Source organism: Neopelma chrysocephalum, unplaced genomic scaffold, assembly GCF_003984885.1.
Source record: "Neopelma chrysocephalum unplaced genomic scaffold, ASM398488v2 Primary Assembly neopelma1_59, whole genome shotgun sequence".
Classification (NCBI taxonomy): domain Eukaryota; kingdom Metazoa; phylum Chordata; class Aves; order Passeriformes; family Pipridae; genus Neopelma; species Neopelma chrysocephalum.
In genome coordinates this window covers 14723186-14740701 of record NW_020897714.1, presented here as the reverse complement: position 1 = coordinate 14740701, position 17516 = coordinate 14723186, and the positions used below count along the sequence as shown (strand labels likewise).

At 37.4% G+C, this 17516-nt stretch overlaps 1 protein-coding gene across 6 annotated transcripts in view; it reads right to left on the bottom strand.

Moving 5' to 3' along the window:
* The window catches only part of ANO4 (anoctamin 4), a 181572-nt gene that overhangs the window by 94556 nt on the left and 69500 nt on the right, over positions 1-17516 (bottom strand). For 4 of the 6 annotated variants that reach the window (XM_027679993.1, XM_027679994.1, XM_027679992.1 and 1 more), the window contains exons 3-5: positions 14395-14505; positions 7553-7689; positions 807-965 (exon numbers count right to left, since the gene is read on the bottom strand). In XM_027679993.1, coding sequence (XP_027535794.1) covers positions 807-965; positions 7553-7689; positions 14395-14505 — 407 coding nt within the window. The remainder of the gene's footprint in view (positions 1-806; positions 966-7552; positions 7690-14394; positions 14506-17516) is intronic. The other 2 variants (XM_027679997.1, XM_027679998.1) reach the window with 2 other exon arrangements.

The following is a 17516-nucleotide window of genomic DNA, read 5'->3' as shown; positions in this document are numbered from 1 at the left end:
ATATGTACCAGGAATTCAGTGAAAGAAAGGGAGATAGTGTATAGCACCTACATAATTGACCAAAGCCTGTATCCTGAAGATTCCTCTGTCTCCCATCAGTGGCAGCATGGCAATGCATGTTAACATGCGAGTCAGTCAAGTACAAATAAAGCTAAATATTCAGCAACACCTACTCTACATGGAAGTGAGACTTAAGCCCTGTGTAAGCACATTACCAAAGTTTAAGAAAGATCATAGGCTTGGCAAAAGAGACATGGTCTCTTTAAACCTTGCCCTTGCTACCTAACACATCAATGCATTTAAATGCTTAGGATTAAGACAGAAGGAGAAACTTCAAGCTGCTTCCAAACTACCAAAATACTACTCGAGTACCTGCACCTAAGCTGACAGGCAAAGGTAGGCAGGGATCTAGTTAGGTCTCTGAAACAGTACCAAGAAACTCAGCAAATAGTGAAATAGGTAGAAGGAAATGTAGGTGCAGAAATGCGGATTACATTTAGTAAAATTTAGGCCATTCAAACCCAGCACTTATTTTCTATATTGCACAACACAGTGGATGAAATTCGGTGGCCTACTTGTGCATAAGGTTGAAAAAGATGGCTGTAATGGCCTGTTTTGGCCTTCAACTCATGTGTCTGATTTTCCTTTAGGCTACACTTTTGCACTGCTCTGGCCTATATTTAGGCATGCTTAAAAGCACTTTTCTACTGCTATAACAGATTAAAGGAGCTTCAGGGTAAACAAACCATACCCTCATATCATACACAGCTTTAAAGGTGAAAGTTTTTTAAAGGAAGATATCTTACTTCTTTTTCCATTTGAAGTCCTTCTGCTCTGATATTTCTCTCAAATACTTCCCTCTTCTCTGTCTGTGGATTAGATTTTCTATACACAAGGATGTAGTCAATCCGACATTTCCCATCTCTAAAATATAGTCCATTGGTTTTGTTCTTATCAGGTACTTCCTGTAAAGAGAAAGTCAAACAATTCAGTAATGTTAATTTACCTTAGTAATTGCTGTGTTGCTGTTTGCATTATCAGTTTTCGGTAATATTCAACAGGAAAGATAAGGAATCAGAACAAGCTGTTCATGTTTTCAGATGCTTTACACACAGTGCCTCTGACGCCATCTGAAAAGAACACAGACTTCCCCACTTCAAAGTCAAGAGGTCTTCTTAGGCAGATGTTTGGTCATATAGGCATGGGATAGGAGAGAATAGAGAACACATGCCAACCTTCCTCCCCCACTACCTCTACAAGATTAGGAAAACTTCTTACTTATAAAATAGAGCAGGGAAAAGTGTTACTGAAGTGTAAATTTAAAATTAACAACTTGTACATGTGAAAAGAATAGACAATGATGTGAGCATTTACTGTAGTGAGAAACACTAAAACCTGACATGGAGATTCTCATTGCTTTGCCTCACAGGACACAGACAATATGAGGGTTCTGTACCTACCTCACCATACCTCATCAGACTAAATGCAGAATATTCTTTGCTTAAGGAACAGCTGAGGAAACCTACTGGATTTATTTGGAAAGAATTCCTGGTGTTTGGTCTAGCAGTACATAAATACAATAAATACTGTTTCTTGGCTATTTCTTGCAAAAAAACCCCATGCCTGTTCAAATGTTTGATCTGACAGAGAGAAAAAACTTGATTTCACTGTTAATAAGAGGCCAAACAGGCCTCTCTCCTGAGATATAAAAAACCAGGTTAGTGGTCTTTTTCCAGAAATTAATGAGATTAAATTCTCTACAGATCCTCCTCACAATTTAACACTATTTCCACATAATACAAGTCCTGCCCAGGGGTTAAGTTTTGACTTTCAGACAAGTTGAAATTTTATGGCAGTTTGCAGGTTGAAGTGTTTCATACAGAAAATGCACACTGTGAATCATTCGTGGGAACAAACAGCACTCCCTCTGAGTAGTATAATGGACAGGGACCTTCAGGGACCTCAAGATCAGTCCAGCTCTAAACTGAAGGGAACGTTAAGCTAATTTATCTTTGTTTTTCCAGAATTTTCTTCACTATTCCTGCCAGAAATAGCCTGGCCCTATAATATACAATCAATTCTCTGAAAACAATGAATATTTTGCCTTACGCATCTGGGAGAAGGAGGGAATTTTCAAAATAATTTCTCCGTTGGAGAACTGCTTCTGAATTTAAATTACAAACTGAACATTTCAATAGGAAAAATGATCCTTACAGGGAAAAAAAAGACAAAATCAATATTTCAAGTCAAAGAATTTAGTGTAAGATGTCTTCCTGATTCTCAGCAGGCATTTTGATTAAATGGGAAAACCAATGAAAGCATCCCAAATGTCCCATCCCCTTGGTATATCCGGTTCACTAAAGAAAGAAGAGAATTTTTCTAACGTTCTTTTATTACAGTGCCTGACTCCTGACACAACTTAATGCAGACTTGATACAGTAGAACAGTTCTTTGAGCCTGAAAAGAAGGCAAGAAAAAAGATTTAAGCTCTAAGGAAATAACAGTAACAAACCAATTATATCTATACTGCATATCATGCTGAGAAATGTTACTATCAAGATATAAGAAGTATTTTTCATAGAGCATTAAATATGAAAACAGCTCAGGCAGAACATTATATTTTTTTCCATTAAAAATCTACATCGAGAAGGCATAAAAAAACCCAACTCAAAGGGGTATTTATGTTATTTAAATAAAGAAGGGTGCAGCAGGAGATTAAGAGGCAGTGTGTCAGCTTGGTGGTCCTGGTGTGATTTCTAACCCTCCTGACAAACTGTCCTTCCTCTTCAGTAGTCAGAGTCACTACATGTGCTTTGCCAAGTGATGTAATAAGAAAGGAACCGTAGAACAAAATCCATGTTGAGGATCTACCATCTACACTGTGTAGGTTTAAGGGCTAACTTTGGGCCCATTCTAATCTGGTCCAGGAGACTCACTGGATTTACATCCACAAAGAATCAGGTTTAAACCCAACAGTGTTCTGGACTGCAAGGAAATAATAGGTAGAGGCAATTGAGGCAGTCACTTCAAACGTACACTCCTCATCTGAACTCAGACTTGTCCTCTGAGTAGCATACGGTAAGGAATGCATCCTTCTCTGCATGCAGTAGTGAATCCACTGGAAAAATAGATTTGTCCTTTATGCTTCCTATGTTTTTTCTTTCTCTGTAGAAAATTGATTTGCCCTACACTGACTCACCAGTGAATGCAGAACCTTATATTAAAGAGTATCTAAGAGATTTAGCCAAGTTATTCGACTTGTAGGACTTCTTCCCCTGAATATATGACTTCTTGGGGCAATTACTTTCTCTTGGACTTATGAAGTACTACCAACTATAGTATTGTAATTTTTCACTCAGAAAGATAGCCTAGACACTCTTACCAGTACGTAAATGTCCTTTTCATTTTAGTAACACTGTATGTCAGATCCAGACTGATAAACCCTTCTAGGTTGTTATGGCCTCTGGGAAGGAACCCTTTCTCTGGCCCTCTGTTGCAGCCTGTAAACAGACTTTACAGACTGAATCTGGACTTGCAAGAACCCTTGAGGATCTGACATAGTACTAAGACAGTCAGGGCTGGCCCAGGAGTGTAAGGAAATAGCAGCTGCAGGGTTTTTGCATTGTCCAAGTATTACAGGCTTACACTATTCCAGACAGAGATATTTGTCCTGTCCTTCCTCCAGATAATACATCTCCCTGTGTTATGATGTAAAAATTCAGTTGTCCTAAACTAATTAAAAAAATGTATCTAAAACCAGGTCTGACTGCAGTTTTTGGTGAAAAAGTGGTGTAGACACATATGTCAAATCTCCATTCCTTAATCTGAAAAAGGATGCTGGAAGAAAGTGGAAGAACATGGAAGACTTCACTCTAGCAAGAAGCTTAGCAATTTTTTTCTATCTTTACAGCTGTATTTGTAATACGTGTTGTATAATTGGGTATTTTCCAAGGAGTGAAGTAGATTTTATATTCTCACATGCTCAATTGGAACCATCAACATTCATAGACATATGACTCATACAAACAGATTCACAGAATATTCATACATGCTAGGAGAGCTTTAGGTTAAAGGGCTTACCCAAATGTTTCACTATCCAAAGTGAGAGGATTCGAAACCCTAATAGCTATAGAAACTTTAAATGGAAGTTTTAAACAAAAGTGCAGTTTGGGACATTGAAGTAATTTGAAACTTTACCTGCGGGTCTTAAAAAATAAATCACAATGGACTCTAATGTTCACTAATCTAATGACAGATCAGATTCCTTCATAATTTCTAATTATTTCAGCACCTGGTTAGTATCAGCATGGATGCTTAATGAAGGTAGATTCTTCGAATTCTGAAGAGGTTGTCTTTTTCTATTGGTGATGTCTACTTGAAATGTCTCCAGTATGTGACTTGACAGCTGGTGGAGAAAGTTAATACATTCACCACTAACAGTGATAACTTAGGAACTTAAGCAGAAAAAGAGGAACCTAGAACCACTCAGTCTTAAAAGCACAGTTCCAATCAAAGTACAAGTATATTTTCTTTGCATGTTCTTTTTATTTAATTTCTTTTCGCCCATTTAGATTATAATTTCATGGAACATGCAGCTTTATTTTTTCCATGTCTCTTTATGGTATATGTTGGTATATTCTTCTTGACACCAAAATATACTTAATTACATGGAACTTTTCTAATAGTGAAATTATTTAGGCTGCAAAATCAAGTGTTCAAACACTAGGAAGTAATACAGTTTTAGTTTTCTCTGAAAGCTTTTAAAAATCTCTTTCTGTATCCAGTCTGATCACTGAAGACAACAAGGATTTGGTGAAAAAAAATTATGTAGCTAGCTTGCATTCTGATAAATACACATGAGAAAACTGAGCAGAACTTTCAAAAGCTATCATAAGTGCCATAAAGAACAACTGAATTCTTATTCTGCAACACGAATATATTTTCTCTACCCTACTCTTCAGTGCAAATTCCAATTTATAAAAGAGATTGTTAAAACAAACTATATTCTGTGCAATATTAATATCACGGCCCCCAAATATCAACAATTTGATGCTTAAAGTGAAGGCTGTAGGAGCAACTCTTACCACTATGATTTTGAAACTACCTTAGCTGGAATGCCAAGACTGGGCCACAGAAGCCATGTAAGTAGAAGTCAAATTTTATCCCAGCTCCATAATTCCCCCTTATTTGGAGACCGATATAAAATTCCATAGAAAGAAAGGCAGAATGGATGCATACCTGGAATACATTGCTAAATTTTTCCTTTAATTTTTGCTTTCTTTCTACTGCTACTCAGAGAATAAAACTTCAGTGAAAGTAATATAATATTTTAGTGAAAATATGTTCCTGGACTTAAATTCTAAAGTGTACACTTAACTGCTATATTGGCATATGTAAAAAGTATTTTGATCAATGGACAAAAAAGGAAATGGGATTTTAAATTTTCTCAGACTGTAGCTGTGTTTGAATGAAACATAAAACTCAGTGGAAAAAAACCCCATCTTTTGCCAAAAGACAAGCTGAACCCCAATCTGGCTTCAGTTAAAGAAGTGTTAATAAAGCTCCATCCATAAAGTCTTCATTGGGTCTTCTGATTGAGCATGAACAACTAACAGTTGAAGCAAACAACATTTCAGCTTGTCAGCTAAACAAAAGTGATAAGAAATGCTTTATATGTCCTTGTAAATTTCTTTGATTGTAGATTCATTTTAGTGAATTCAGCCAGAAGTCATATGAAATTATTTCACGCCAATGTTAGCTTCCAAACTAGACTGAAGAAACATCAATACATTCAGAGAGACCTTTCACTGGTGCCAGATTCCCTGTCCTGATGACATTAAGGGGGATCTACAGGCTCTCTTAGCTACTAAACGAAACTGAAAGCCTGAAGGAACCTTTATGCTTCAAAGTTCACCCTACTACTATATAGTTGTGCTCCCATATTTATCCATACAAACTATATGACATCCAGTGTATCTTTTCCTTCTGGAGTTAAGCAGGGACCAAGTTGCTTGAAAATTTTGGTTTTGTAGCTGCAGCATCCTTGAAATCCCATTATGACTCTCGATTTTCACTTTTTTCCCCTCCACCTTATATCTATCCGTGACCTACATTGTTATTTTCCTCAGCTACAGTTATAAAAAAAAACTTAAATCTGTTAATTCAATCAAATTCCTCAGAAGTTTCCCCTTTCCCCTTAAAAAACAACAAAGAATAAATCTAAGAGGGGAAAAAATATTTTGAAGTATTGTTTCTGAATATTGTTGCATTAACAGCAGCATGCCCTTCTGATAATTTTCTGTTAATTTTTCCTCTCTAACTTACAAAAATCATGTGTCTTTCACCCGTGTTTTTTTGTTAAAGACCATATAGTACATGGTCCCAAAATGTAACATAGGAATATCATGTCATATTAACCTATATGGTTAATAGGCAAAGAGGCCTCTTTGTAACTTGTATGGGAAGCTGGTGAAGAGCTATGAGTAAAGAAGATGAAATTGTGAGCAAGGTCAAACGCATATTCAGGGTGTCCTGAATTTTGCTGCTTTAATTATCTATCTAAACATTCCAGCGGTGCAGCTCTCTATGGGCTGAATTTCTAGAATGAAGAAAATCTCTGACTCTCTTCTCAGCAGTGTTTCACAAAAGAACTTGCACCAGAATACCCTTTTGCTCCTAGAAAAGACACAATCTGTAATGGCATCTTCTAAACTCTATCAAAACCAGTAAATAAAAGAGGGTCAGGGCAGGGGCTTCAGCAATGTCCTGTGGTTTTCTATGCTTTTTAATTGCTAGTGAGGCCCCTGCCAGTTCTGGTCCGTGTCAGTGAGCCCTCTGCCAGAAATTCCTCAGGCACAACTTGCAGGTAACATCAGACCAGTCCGGTAAGCGGTCTGGATGTACCCACTTTCCCGAGGTGGGGAAAAGGAGAGAAGTCCCTGGTCTCTTCAGTCCCGGAGGAAACAGCCCTAACATCCATAGGCTGCAGGGCACTTGGAGGCAAAATTAAAGGATATAATGTTCCTTTCTGCAGAAGACACAAAAAAGAAATTTAGGCCCAGATTTTCATCATGGGTCCATGACGTTTTGCCTGCTTTAAGACATAATTTAAAAGGGACTATGTGGTGAATGTTTCCTCCCTGGTATGTTCTCTGACACCATTATGCATCATTGGGTCACTTCTTCTTCACTGGAAGGGTATGTCTCTCATAATTGATACCCAAGGCTCCTTATGAGAGTTTTATGATAAATTCTCCTCTGCACTCCTTCTTGTTAGAGGATTAATATAGGGAAAACTTTTCCATCATTTTCAGAAGCAGTGAAGGATTAGACTTGTATAGATGTTTCACTGGGGGTGCATGAAATCAAGACTTTTGAACTGGAGATATTTTATATTTCAGCATTATAATCTTCAAATGGAAAATCAGTCCTCATAGGAAAGGTTAGACACAAGTTGACTTGCAGAGAATGAGATTTTAAATCAAATTACTTTTATTGCCTCTTTCTAATGGGCATGGATAAATATTATATTAATAATTCTCTGTGTTCTTACCTCTCCTACAACTTCCAACCTGCTGGCATCATCAGAAGTACTGGTCAAGTTCCCATGGTGAAGCAGGGAGTCATCATCTTTGGAAGGGCTGTTCACACCTTCCAACTCATCAAAGAAAATGTTGACATCCTTAGCTACTAAAAAACAAAAATAAAAATATACATTCAAATCACCACTGAACCAAAGGAAGACATCAAGGATAGCCCATCAACAATCCCACTTTTTAATTCTCATTAAAGTATACTAATTTTAAAATCTGATGAGCATTGTTGGATCTCTTTCTTCAACAGCGAGCCACATAAAAATTTAGGACACCACAATACCTCTCTGATGACAAATAAGCAATCTGCTGTCACAATAAAACAGACATTATCTATTTCCTCAGCTTCTCTTGGGATAAATAATTCAAATGATTACCTTCTGGATGAGTATCATCTCTGAAAATTTCTTACTATAAAGAAGTAGAATTTGACCCTACTACATGAAGTACAAAGTTTGAAGTTGTACAGACCTGTGGGGCAGCCAGAGGCAGAAGACCTTAAATAAATACTGTTACTTGAAAGGCATTGAGTAAATGAACCTGGGCAGATATTTGTTTTTGCACAGTGTGGCAAGTTTTGATGCATATAAATCTGACACTTTTAAATCTGCCCACCACATAGCCCTCAGTCTTGCATGAAGCAATCACTTTATTCTACAGAATGCTGTAGTAAACACAACCCCGATAAAAAGTGTAGGTATTAAGGGCCTGGAGTGGCTGTCAGATGGGAGGTGCGGGGCAGACAGGTCCACTCTGCACCCCACATGTTACAGATCTGGTGAAAAAGGGTGATGAGATGTGTGCGGGGAGAAGAAAAAATTCCTTAGCTGAGGATCAAGCTTCAGCTGTGGATGGACTTCATCTCTCCAACCTCATGCCTCATAGGCAAAATCCAAAATTATGACAGTAGAGTTGCAAGTGTTAGAAGGGACCCCCAAAGGTCCTAGCTACCAAGCCTCTTCCCCTGACTACAGTGGGACCAAATATCTAATACTCTTTATAGACCTTTGTCTAACCCCCTATTTCTCACATTGTTTTGCAAACTTAACTGACTTTTGGAATCATTCTTTTGCACAATAACCTCCTGATGCTTTGCTTCTCCTCAGCTATCCTAACTTAGCAACAGGCAACTGTAATTCCTGTTGGTGAGAATCTGTGTTAATAGGGAACAGCCAAAAATCTCTAATTGTTGCCAGCAACTTAGTTCCATTTCTAACTGCTGGCTGCAGGTGTAAAAATCCATTCCCCCACTGTGAAGAGACTGAATAGCTTCCAGAAATTAACAGCCATTAACTGTTCCCAGCCATGATGAGCATTTTGTGACCTCCTTTTTGCCTTTTCCTTCTTCAGGGGCCACAGCCCAGTTTAAGAATCCTTATTAAAATATTACTGATGATACTGACTCCCCAGTCTCTGCAGGTGGCCTATTTTTCACTCTCACATACAGGAGAAAGTTTTTTCCGTAATATTCATCCAGAGTTCAAATGTATTAGTCGTTCTCTGTCAATCATGAACATGGGGAAGAATTTCCTCCCTTTTTATATGTCTTTTACAGCATCTGAAGTCTGCTATTACATCTGCAGGTAATAGAAAACCCTATCAAAGTATTCAAGAATCCTTTATCTTCATTTTCATGTATACAATATGGACATGGTTAATGACGGACATGGTTAATGACAGTCATTGTACTTTTAATTGCAATACTTTTGCTCAGAAAGCCACTAAAAATTTCAGAAACAACAGAAAAGTCCTCATGTCCAAATTAATCCACTATAGATACTAGGCTAATGTGCTAACCTAAGCAGCATAATTTGTAAGAGAGATTCTGAGTTTCTCATGTTGTTTTGTTTTATGTGATGAGAGCCTACAGCTCCTCAGTGTCAGTGTGGCTGCATCCAACTTGTCCTAGGGCAAGCCACAGAGGTTTTAGAGACTTATAAGGCAAAAAACTGACTGCAATTTGTAGCACATGCAGCAGTAATATTAAAGATTTTTTTGCCACCTTGATCCATTTCAATCCACAAAAATCATACTAGAGATGTTTATAAAAGAGAGGGGAACTGCTGCAAGACAGCACAGTCTAGCCAACTGTCCTTCACTGTCCCACACTGTTTCAAAGGTCAAGACTGGAAACATTCCACCCCATCAGATAATAATTTGGATGTAGATCATGACCAGATCTTGCATATATGTTCATATGAGAAAAATTAATCTCAATATTCAATAGAAAGAACTACTGAAACAGAAAACATTTTGAATAACTTGAGCTTCACTGAACTGAAACCCATCAGAGTGCCTCCATGACAGTGACACATGAATTGGTATATGATTAACACTTCGATATAGGCTGAAAACAACTGTGGAAAAAAACCAAAAAAACAAAAAGAATGAAATAATGAAGTTTTCTGAAGATTATTGAAGACATATATATCTGTTGCAGACGGGGGCAACGAAAGATGTAAACATGAAAGTTTTGCCTGTATGCTATACTTGAGGGAATTTGAACTATCTTTGTCCTGACATTAGGACTGTCTTGGTATAAAAGAAGATGCCTTTGAGATACTAGAATTGCTGCTTCTTAAAGTGCTAGTAATGCTTTGGGTTGCAGAATATATGGATTCTAAGGGGATGTGTTGAGATACACAGCTTGGTGTGTAAGACAGCGAATGTGTCTTGGGGCTTCAAGCAGAGAATTACTGGATTATCCTGAGGACTTCTGAAGAGCAAAAAAATCTTGTTTTAAGGTCGCTTTAAAATCCAGCCCATCTCATCAGTAACTAGAACTTGTGGAAGCAGTGAATCTCAGCTGCTTAGTGAAATTAACTACCAGGACTTGTCCAGATTGTCTGCAGTAGAAAATTGCTTATATCAGAAATATGCAGATAATTGACATGTTGGTTGGTCACTACAGAATAGGATAAGTATGAAGAGATGTGCTGAACTATCTCATCAGTGCTAAAGGTGTCTGTTACCTTTTTCCAGTTGCAGTAAAGGTGTGCTGCTGAGGAGAAAGTGAAGCTTTTTACACTGCAGTTACCTTGATGTTTTGTGTTTTTGAAAATGTGCTCTTAGTATATCAGTCATTGAAACTAAATATGGGGCCCCAACATTTGCTAAGATTATTTTTCTACCCCAAGTCTCATTTTATATTTAAAAATAAAATCAGAAAATATTGTTCTACAAAACCAAATAAATAATTTATATAGCAAATCCTCTTTGCTTTACATTAATAATGGTGATGGTGTTTCCAAGATAACTCTCCTGCTGCCTGAAGGTAGCTCAGCCCCTCCACTCCAATGGACATGAACACCAACACGGCCAAATATTGCTAAAAGCATAATCAAGGCTCCATCTTTTCTGTCCCCTTCAGACCGTGATATGTATATACCCACAAATGTCCTTAACAGAATGATATAGTCATGTACTTTTAAGCAGTAAAATTTACCAGGAATACAGAGCAGCATATACATTGCTACAGGAGATATTAAGAATTCTCCCTCTGCTTTTAGATCAGCTTAAATATGCAAACTCTTTTCTCCGCCTCTGGAGAAATGTTCTATTTTGCAGAAACAAAACCAAAATCACTTGATAATTCATAATCCCTTGAAGAACAGGAAAAAAAAGTGAATATATAAACATTTTTATCCCAAATATAGTAGAACTACATATTCTGAAAGCTGAATACTGAGAAATTCCAAGCAAGAGTCCTTGCAAAATCTCAATGGGTCTACAAGCCACTTCAGACCAAAAGGCTGATATATGGCAGGGCTCAAAGACGAAACATCTCCTTTAACTTTCTGAAGATGGATGCTGAAACTGAAGTTCCTAAAAATAAGAACTTTCATAAAAAAATGGGACCTGAACATATTACTGTGTAGCAAGATGGAAAAATGCTCAGAGATCATGTTTCTGTTCATTAATTGTCATTTTATTACCAAATGTCACATCAAACCATGGAGTATACTTGAGTTTTGAATAATACAAGTTGAAAATCAGTATTTCAGAAACTGTTCTTTGGAAGCTTTTAATTGTATCAGTAACACTGAAAAGTGAATTTCCTTAAAAATTCTTACTGGGAATGTCTATAATAAGTATAGAGGAATTCCATATGTTAATGGCAGTGGAAAAAATGATTGGGTTTAAAAGCAGTAATATTGGAGAATAGCCACTAATAAAAATATTAAGTACAAAATAGCTGCTTTGCAGAGCCTTAGAAAGCAGAAAAGTTCAAGCATAAAAAACCCAAGAACCTTTCTGCATCTTATTGTACTGTATGTTATGTTTTTACAGAACCCATATTGATTTATTGATAAAAATATTTTTCAGCACTCAGTAAAGCTGCGGATAGAATTTACAAATTTTTGCTTCAAGGAGGCCATCCTACAGATACTGCACAGTCCAGAACTGTTTATCATGTTAAATGTTAAATTCAGTAACTACACATCAATGTTGGTTTCCAGCTCCCCAGAGCCCCGCTGTACCAGGGGTTGGGACTGCCCCAGTGCCACCCAGCTGCGCTGGGGCTGTGGCCTTGGTACAGGCTGTGAGTAGGCATCAACAGGGAATTCTGGTTCCAGTCTGACAGAGTTGCATGCAGAACCTCGACAGCACTGCTGTCTAGTTTGCAAGTTTGGTTTAGATCAGATCCATCCTCTTGTTTTGTAATCCCCTAATCTACAGTGTGTTGCCTATAGCTACTTTCAGATTAGTAATTATTTTTTCTGGACTGTTTCTGATACACTACAGATGATTTCTAATATCATGTGGTCAAAAAGAAACTGTTTTGTGTAAGAACTACCAGAAATCTTTAGAAAAATGTGTCTAACTCTGAACTACTGTACTGAAATGCAGCATTTAGCCTAAACGCAATAGAAGCGACATTTAAGTCTTTCATAATAGGAATATAATCGCATAAAAGTGAATAATGAGATGGTAAATCTCTATCTTCAGTTGCAGTCTAAGAGACTCAGTAGGGTAAAAGAAAAAAACAGAGTAGCTTGAGATCAAAATGTTTTCAGTAACTAAACTAAAAAAAAAAAAAGAAATTCTGTTGAATGATCACTCTTGGCAGTCTACCAAACAGAAAGATATGCCAACTAGCTGACACAAGGTACCCCCTGAATAGGGAAATGCTCAGGAATCTTATGTTAGTGAGAAAAAGTATGCGGTCTTTAAAAGCATCATTAGCCTCTTCTAAATTATCATTCAATGCTAACAAATGGGAATAAAAGTAACATTGACTGTTCAGAGCAACTAACATAGAAAGAATATTTAGACATGTTTATCCTAATTATATGATATTCACAACAGACTGCAGGTGACAAGACACTGCCCTGGACACATAACAAGCCCCTGCAAAGTGGGTTGTTCAGTCACAGAAACTCTTTTGTTTTTGCTGAAGGAAATGTAGCTGAAGGACATAGAGATTAACTTCCCAACAGCACCTGTATCTGGTCTGGATAAAGAAAAAACACTATCTCCAAGGCTGTAAAAGCTGCATCCTTCTCAAATGGCTTGTAAATAATCCATAAATCAAAACGTTAATTCTTAAAACACTCCCAACTTGAACTGCTCATCCATGTTTAGCTATCATCTATTCAGCTTCTGAAAGACTATATAGTGCCTTTTCAGGCTCTCCAGTCTGCATCCTAGCTGCCCCCAGCCTATATCTGGGCTGTACTGGTGTGGAGAAGAAGGGAAAAAGCGAAACCTCATATTAAGATTTCCTGATGGGAAAAGCATTTTAAGTTACAAAACACGAAGTTCATCCTAAACCTGCAGCCTAAGTAATAAGTTGATTCAATTTCAAACTATTACCCTCACCATCATACTAACTCAGGTGTTTTCCTTCCACCCCCAAACAATCAAATCAAAATCAAACTAAATCAAATCAAATCAAATCAGAAACCACCAATCTGATTCTACCACTGTGTGGTTCCTTATTCATACGGCAAAAATCAAGCAGAATCCAGGATTTTACACATTCTTCTTCATCTTTTATCACTCTAAAGTGGAAGTTGCTGTTTCTCACCTTAGAAAATTGCTGCACCAAACACCGAGTTTAAAACAAACCTGGAAGCCATGCCATGCATTTTGATTCTTGCCTCGCATAGAAGTTTTCAAACCATTATAGAAAATTCTCACTGAAATTCCAGATTCTTCTGGATTCCAGAATTGCATCAATTCTGGGTAGGGGGTATATCTTCCACTGTTATTAACAGTAGTAATTCTTCTAGAACAAGCCTTGAGATCATTCTGAAGTTGGATTTAAGAAGGGTGAATCAATTAATTCTTAGTCCACAGCCCATTACATGTAAAAAGAGATCATTTTGTGCAGCATCTAAGACACGCTGACCTTCACTTGTTGTGACAAGCTCATGACTTCTGCTCCTAAAAATTAACAGCTGCAGAAATGTAAATACACCCCAACACTTGGGAACAACTGGAACTTCAAATACGTGACTGCAGCATTTGCTCAACATTATTAGTTTACACTGCCACTTAGAAGTGTAAAGAATTGATTAAAGTAACAGGAATTTTACGATTCCTGATTATATCTGCATAGAAAATATATACTGCTGGAATCCTTAGACACATAATAATTCAAATCTTACTATTACTGCTCTGATAGTAAAAGATTTCTTATTGGTCTTCAATAACCTGTTGAATTTTCTCAGAAATTTTAGTCATACATACTTATTATTCAGTTCATCACTTTGTAGGTTCCTTCAGCTATAACTTCAGTGCATCTCAATTGAATCTTCTAGCACAAACACAATTTTACATCCAAGGAATAACTTACTTTCTTGTATTGCATTAAGAATTTCTGAAAAGTCCACATCTGTCTTCTGTATGTCTGGTTTTATCCATATTTGCGTTTCCAGCTGGTTAACCTGCAAATCCTCTCTTCCTTCTGAAGAAATTGAAGAAATTGATGGGGTTTGTGACAGTGCAGTAGAAAATGCAGCTAAGAGGGTTTCAGGTGAGGAAGCACACACATTGAACGAAGATATTTCCATTTTTTCTCCTTAGCAGAACCAAATTTTCTTCAAACCAAGCAGTTTCAGATAGAACATGGACAACAACATTCTCTGCTATCAACAGTGATGCAGAGTCATAACTGGCAAGTCCCTTGGTCCCTTGTTCGGGTGACCATATGTCACCATGCCATGAGCACCACCTCTACAAAGCTAACTCCCAAATGTGAAAACAGACAAAAGGTGTTATTACAAATGACACAGGAACAACCAGACTAAAATAAAACACACTAACACACAAAAGATGAATTAAGACGCAAGACAGAAAAAAACCACCAGGACAAAAAGAGCATGGACAGCATGCTTCAGCCACAGGCCACCTTAAGTTCTCACATGCCAACCTGATGGTACGACATAATCTAGGAAGAAGTCCAGCACTGCAGTGCATTTCAAAGGCATTCACACTTGTATATAATGCTTGCTGTTTAAAAGCAATGCAGAATAAAAACATATTCTAGTGGGTCACAGTTTCAAATCTATTTGCACGCATAAATAGACACAAAATTTGTCCATTTCAGTGCTCTTTCAACATGAGGAAAGAAAGCAGCAAGTTTTGAAAACATACTCTTTCCATGCAGAGAAAGGTGGCTGCCTATCAAGAGTAGACAGGAAAAGGCACTGGGTAAATGGGCTTAAGATGCTGGTTACAGGGTATTTGGATACAGGCAGAGAGACAGAGGGAGCTACTGGGAATACATCTGTTTTTTAAAGAGTAGCAGGAAAGCCTTTCACAAAGGCATCTGTTAGAGATTATGCTCTTGAGCAACTAATGCACAGAGTTAGCAGAGAGCTGCAGTGGTCAGGAAGATATATCTGGGAAAAGACTTCACAACAAAAAGGCCAAGGTGGAAGAACAAACCTTCAGGTAATTTAGATCATTACTGTGCTTCACTAGATGCTATCACTCATGCTTTTGATAGAGTCATTTTCCTTTTATCTACAGTTGCCTACAGCAAGATGGTCTTATTTTGAATTCCCTCCTAGCCCATTGTATCTTCCCCTTCTCCTTGCCAAATAACTATCTCACCACTGCCTTGACAAGAGCTATGAATTATATTCCTGGGCACAAAATTACTCAAACCTCTTTTAAAGGCCCTTCTTCACTTTTTGGAAATACAGATCTCAAAATGGGTACACTTAGACCACTTTTCCTTTTTTATTTTTCTGTTGTTTAAGTATTATAAATTCAAATTGTCTCATGCTTTCTTCAGTGTATTTTTTTGTTTCACAGCAAAGACCCGCTGCTAACATAAGAGACAACTCCCCTCGTAGATTCCTGAAAAGCCATCTGTCATAGCAGCAGCAGGAGTCAGCATTTAATGATGCAGAACAAAGAGAATTTCTTAAGTGAGACAACTGATTATTCATACAATAACAGCCTAGGGGAATCTGCTGATGGCCTCAGAGATGAGAGGTTAGGATTTGCCCCAGAAGAGAATTCTAAGGACCAAGGAAAAATACTCCAGCTGCTGAAAAATACATAAAAACAATAGGAAAGATGTAGAAAACTAATCAATGGACAGAAATTCAGTTAAGCACCTTTGCAAGTGATATCATTCTGTTTCTTCTTAAATATTCAGCTACCACTTTTAACATATACCATTACATACTTGTATCCTCAAATCCAGCAGCCTTTCTTCTGCATTTCAACCCTAGTTAGAGCAAATTAACAACAATACTGACAAATATAAAATGCCCTTTCTTCCCCCAAACCCTTCATCCTTGTTACACTCAAATCACTGCTCCTCAGGACAGATGAAGGTAGCAGGATCACTTCAGCATATCCAGCAGATCTGAACTAATTGGGCCATGGTGAAAGAAGTGGCAGTCAGTCAGCTATTGAGGTTCCAAAGTGCTGATATCTGATGGACTATCTATCCACAAGCCTGCTAATAAAATTAAACTGTTGAAGAATGCACATAGACAATTTCAAAGCCACTTTTTAGTTAATGAAAAATACCGTCTAGGAAGTGATCAGAAAATGACCAGCCTAAACTTGACTGATGTTCGGACTATGAAGTCAAGACAACTTTGCTGCATTAAAATTTCCTCTCTTGTATTTGATTCTCTTGCAGTATAGGGAGGTTTCAGTAATCCATAGAAATTACAGTGTTCTATGCTTGTCTGATTCACAGTAGCCTTAATATCTGGCCTCTTTGCAAAAGTATCAGATCAACAACAGCATCCAGTCTGATTTCACTCAAAATCGTAGGCATACTCTTCTACCAATCATTTGTGGTATAACACATGGCTAATCACAAACTTTCCTTCATCAACACAAGGGAAAAAGAAATTTGTCTACCAAAAACATATCTTTTAAGTAAGGAATTGCAGGAATGCTTTCTTCTACCATGATCTTCATTGTGTCAATAAACAGACTTGGATTAGGGCACATATGCTTCTACTCTCCTGTGAGTGAACATACAAAAACATAGCTATCAAAGATCTATCACATGTGTTCAAACACTTGTCCGCATTTGAAAAACCTAACTACTTGTGAATGATAAATCCCTTAGTTACCATCTACCTTTAACAATATCATGAGCTGTTAGCAGGCAATTCATAAAAGGCAGGAGAAGAAAATATTTGCTGAATAAACAGTTTATTGCAAAAAACTTGCCAGTTCTCAAGTCAGTTACAAACTGGAACTGAAGAATGGAGGCAATATTTATATATGATTGTGTAAAAATATTCTTTGTCGAATTTTAAATTTGTCTTTGAGAGAACCCCACAAGCAGCAAGAATCCTGCCCCTAATGTTGGTGCAGTTGGCCTTTCTTATACAGCCCCGCAACCTACTATAATAACCAAAACCCACTGAGAAGAAATAGAGCATTTTGTCATTAAAATGCGTGGACTAGTCTTGGACTGTTCACACAGGATGCCTA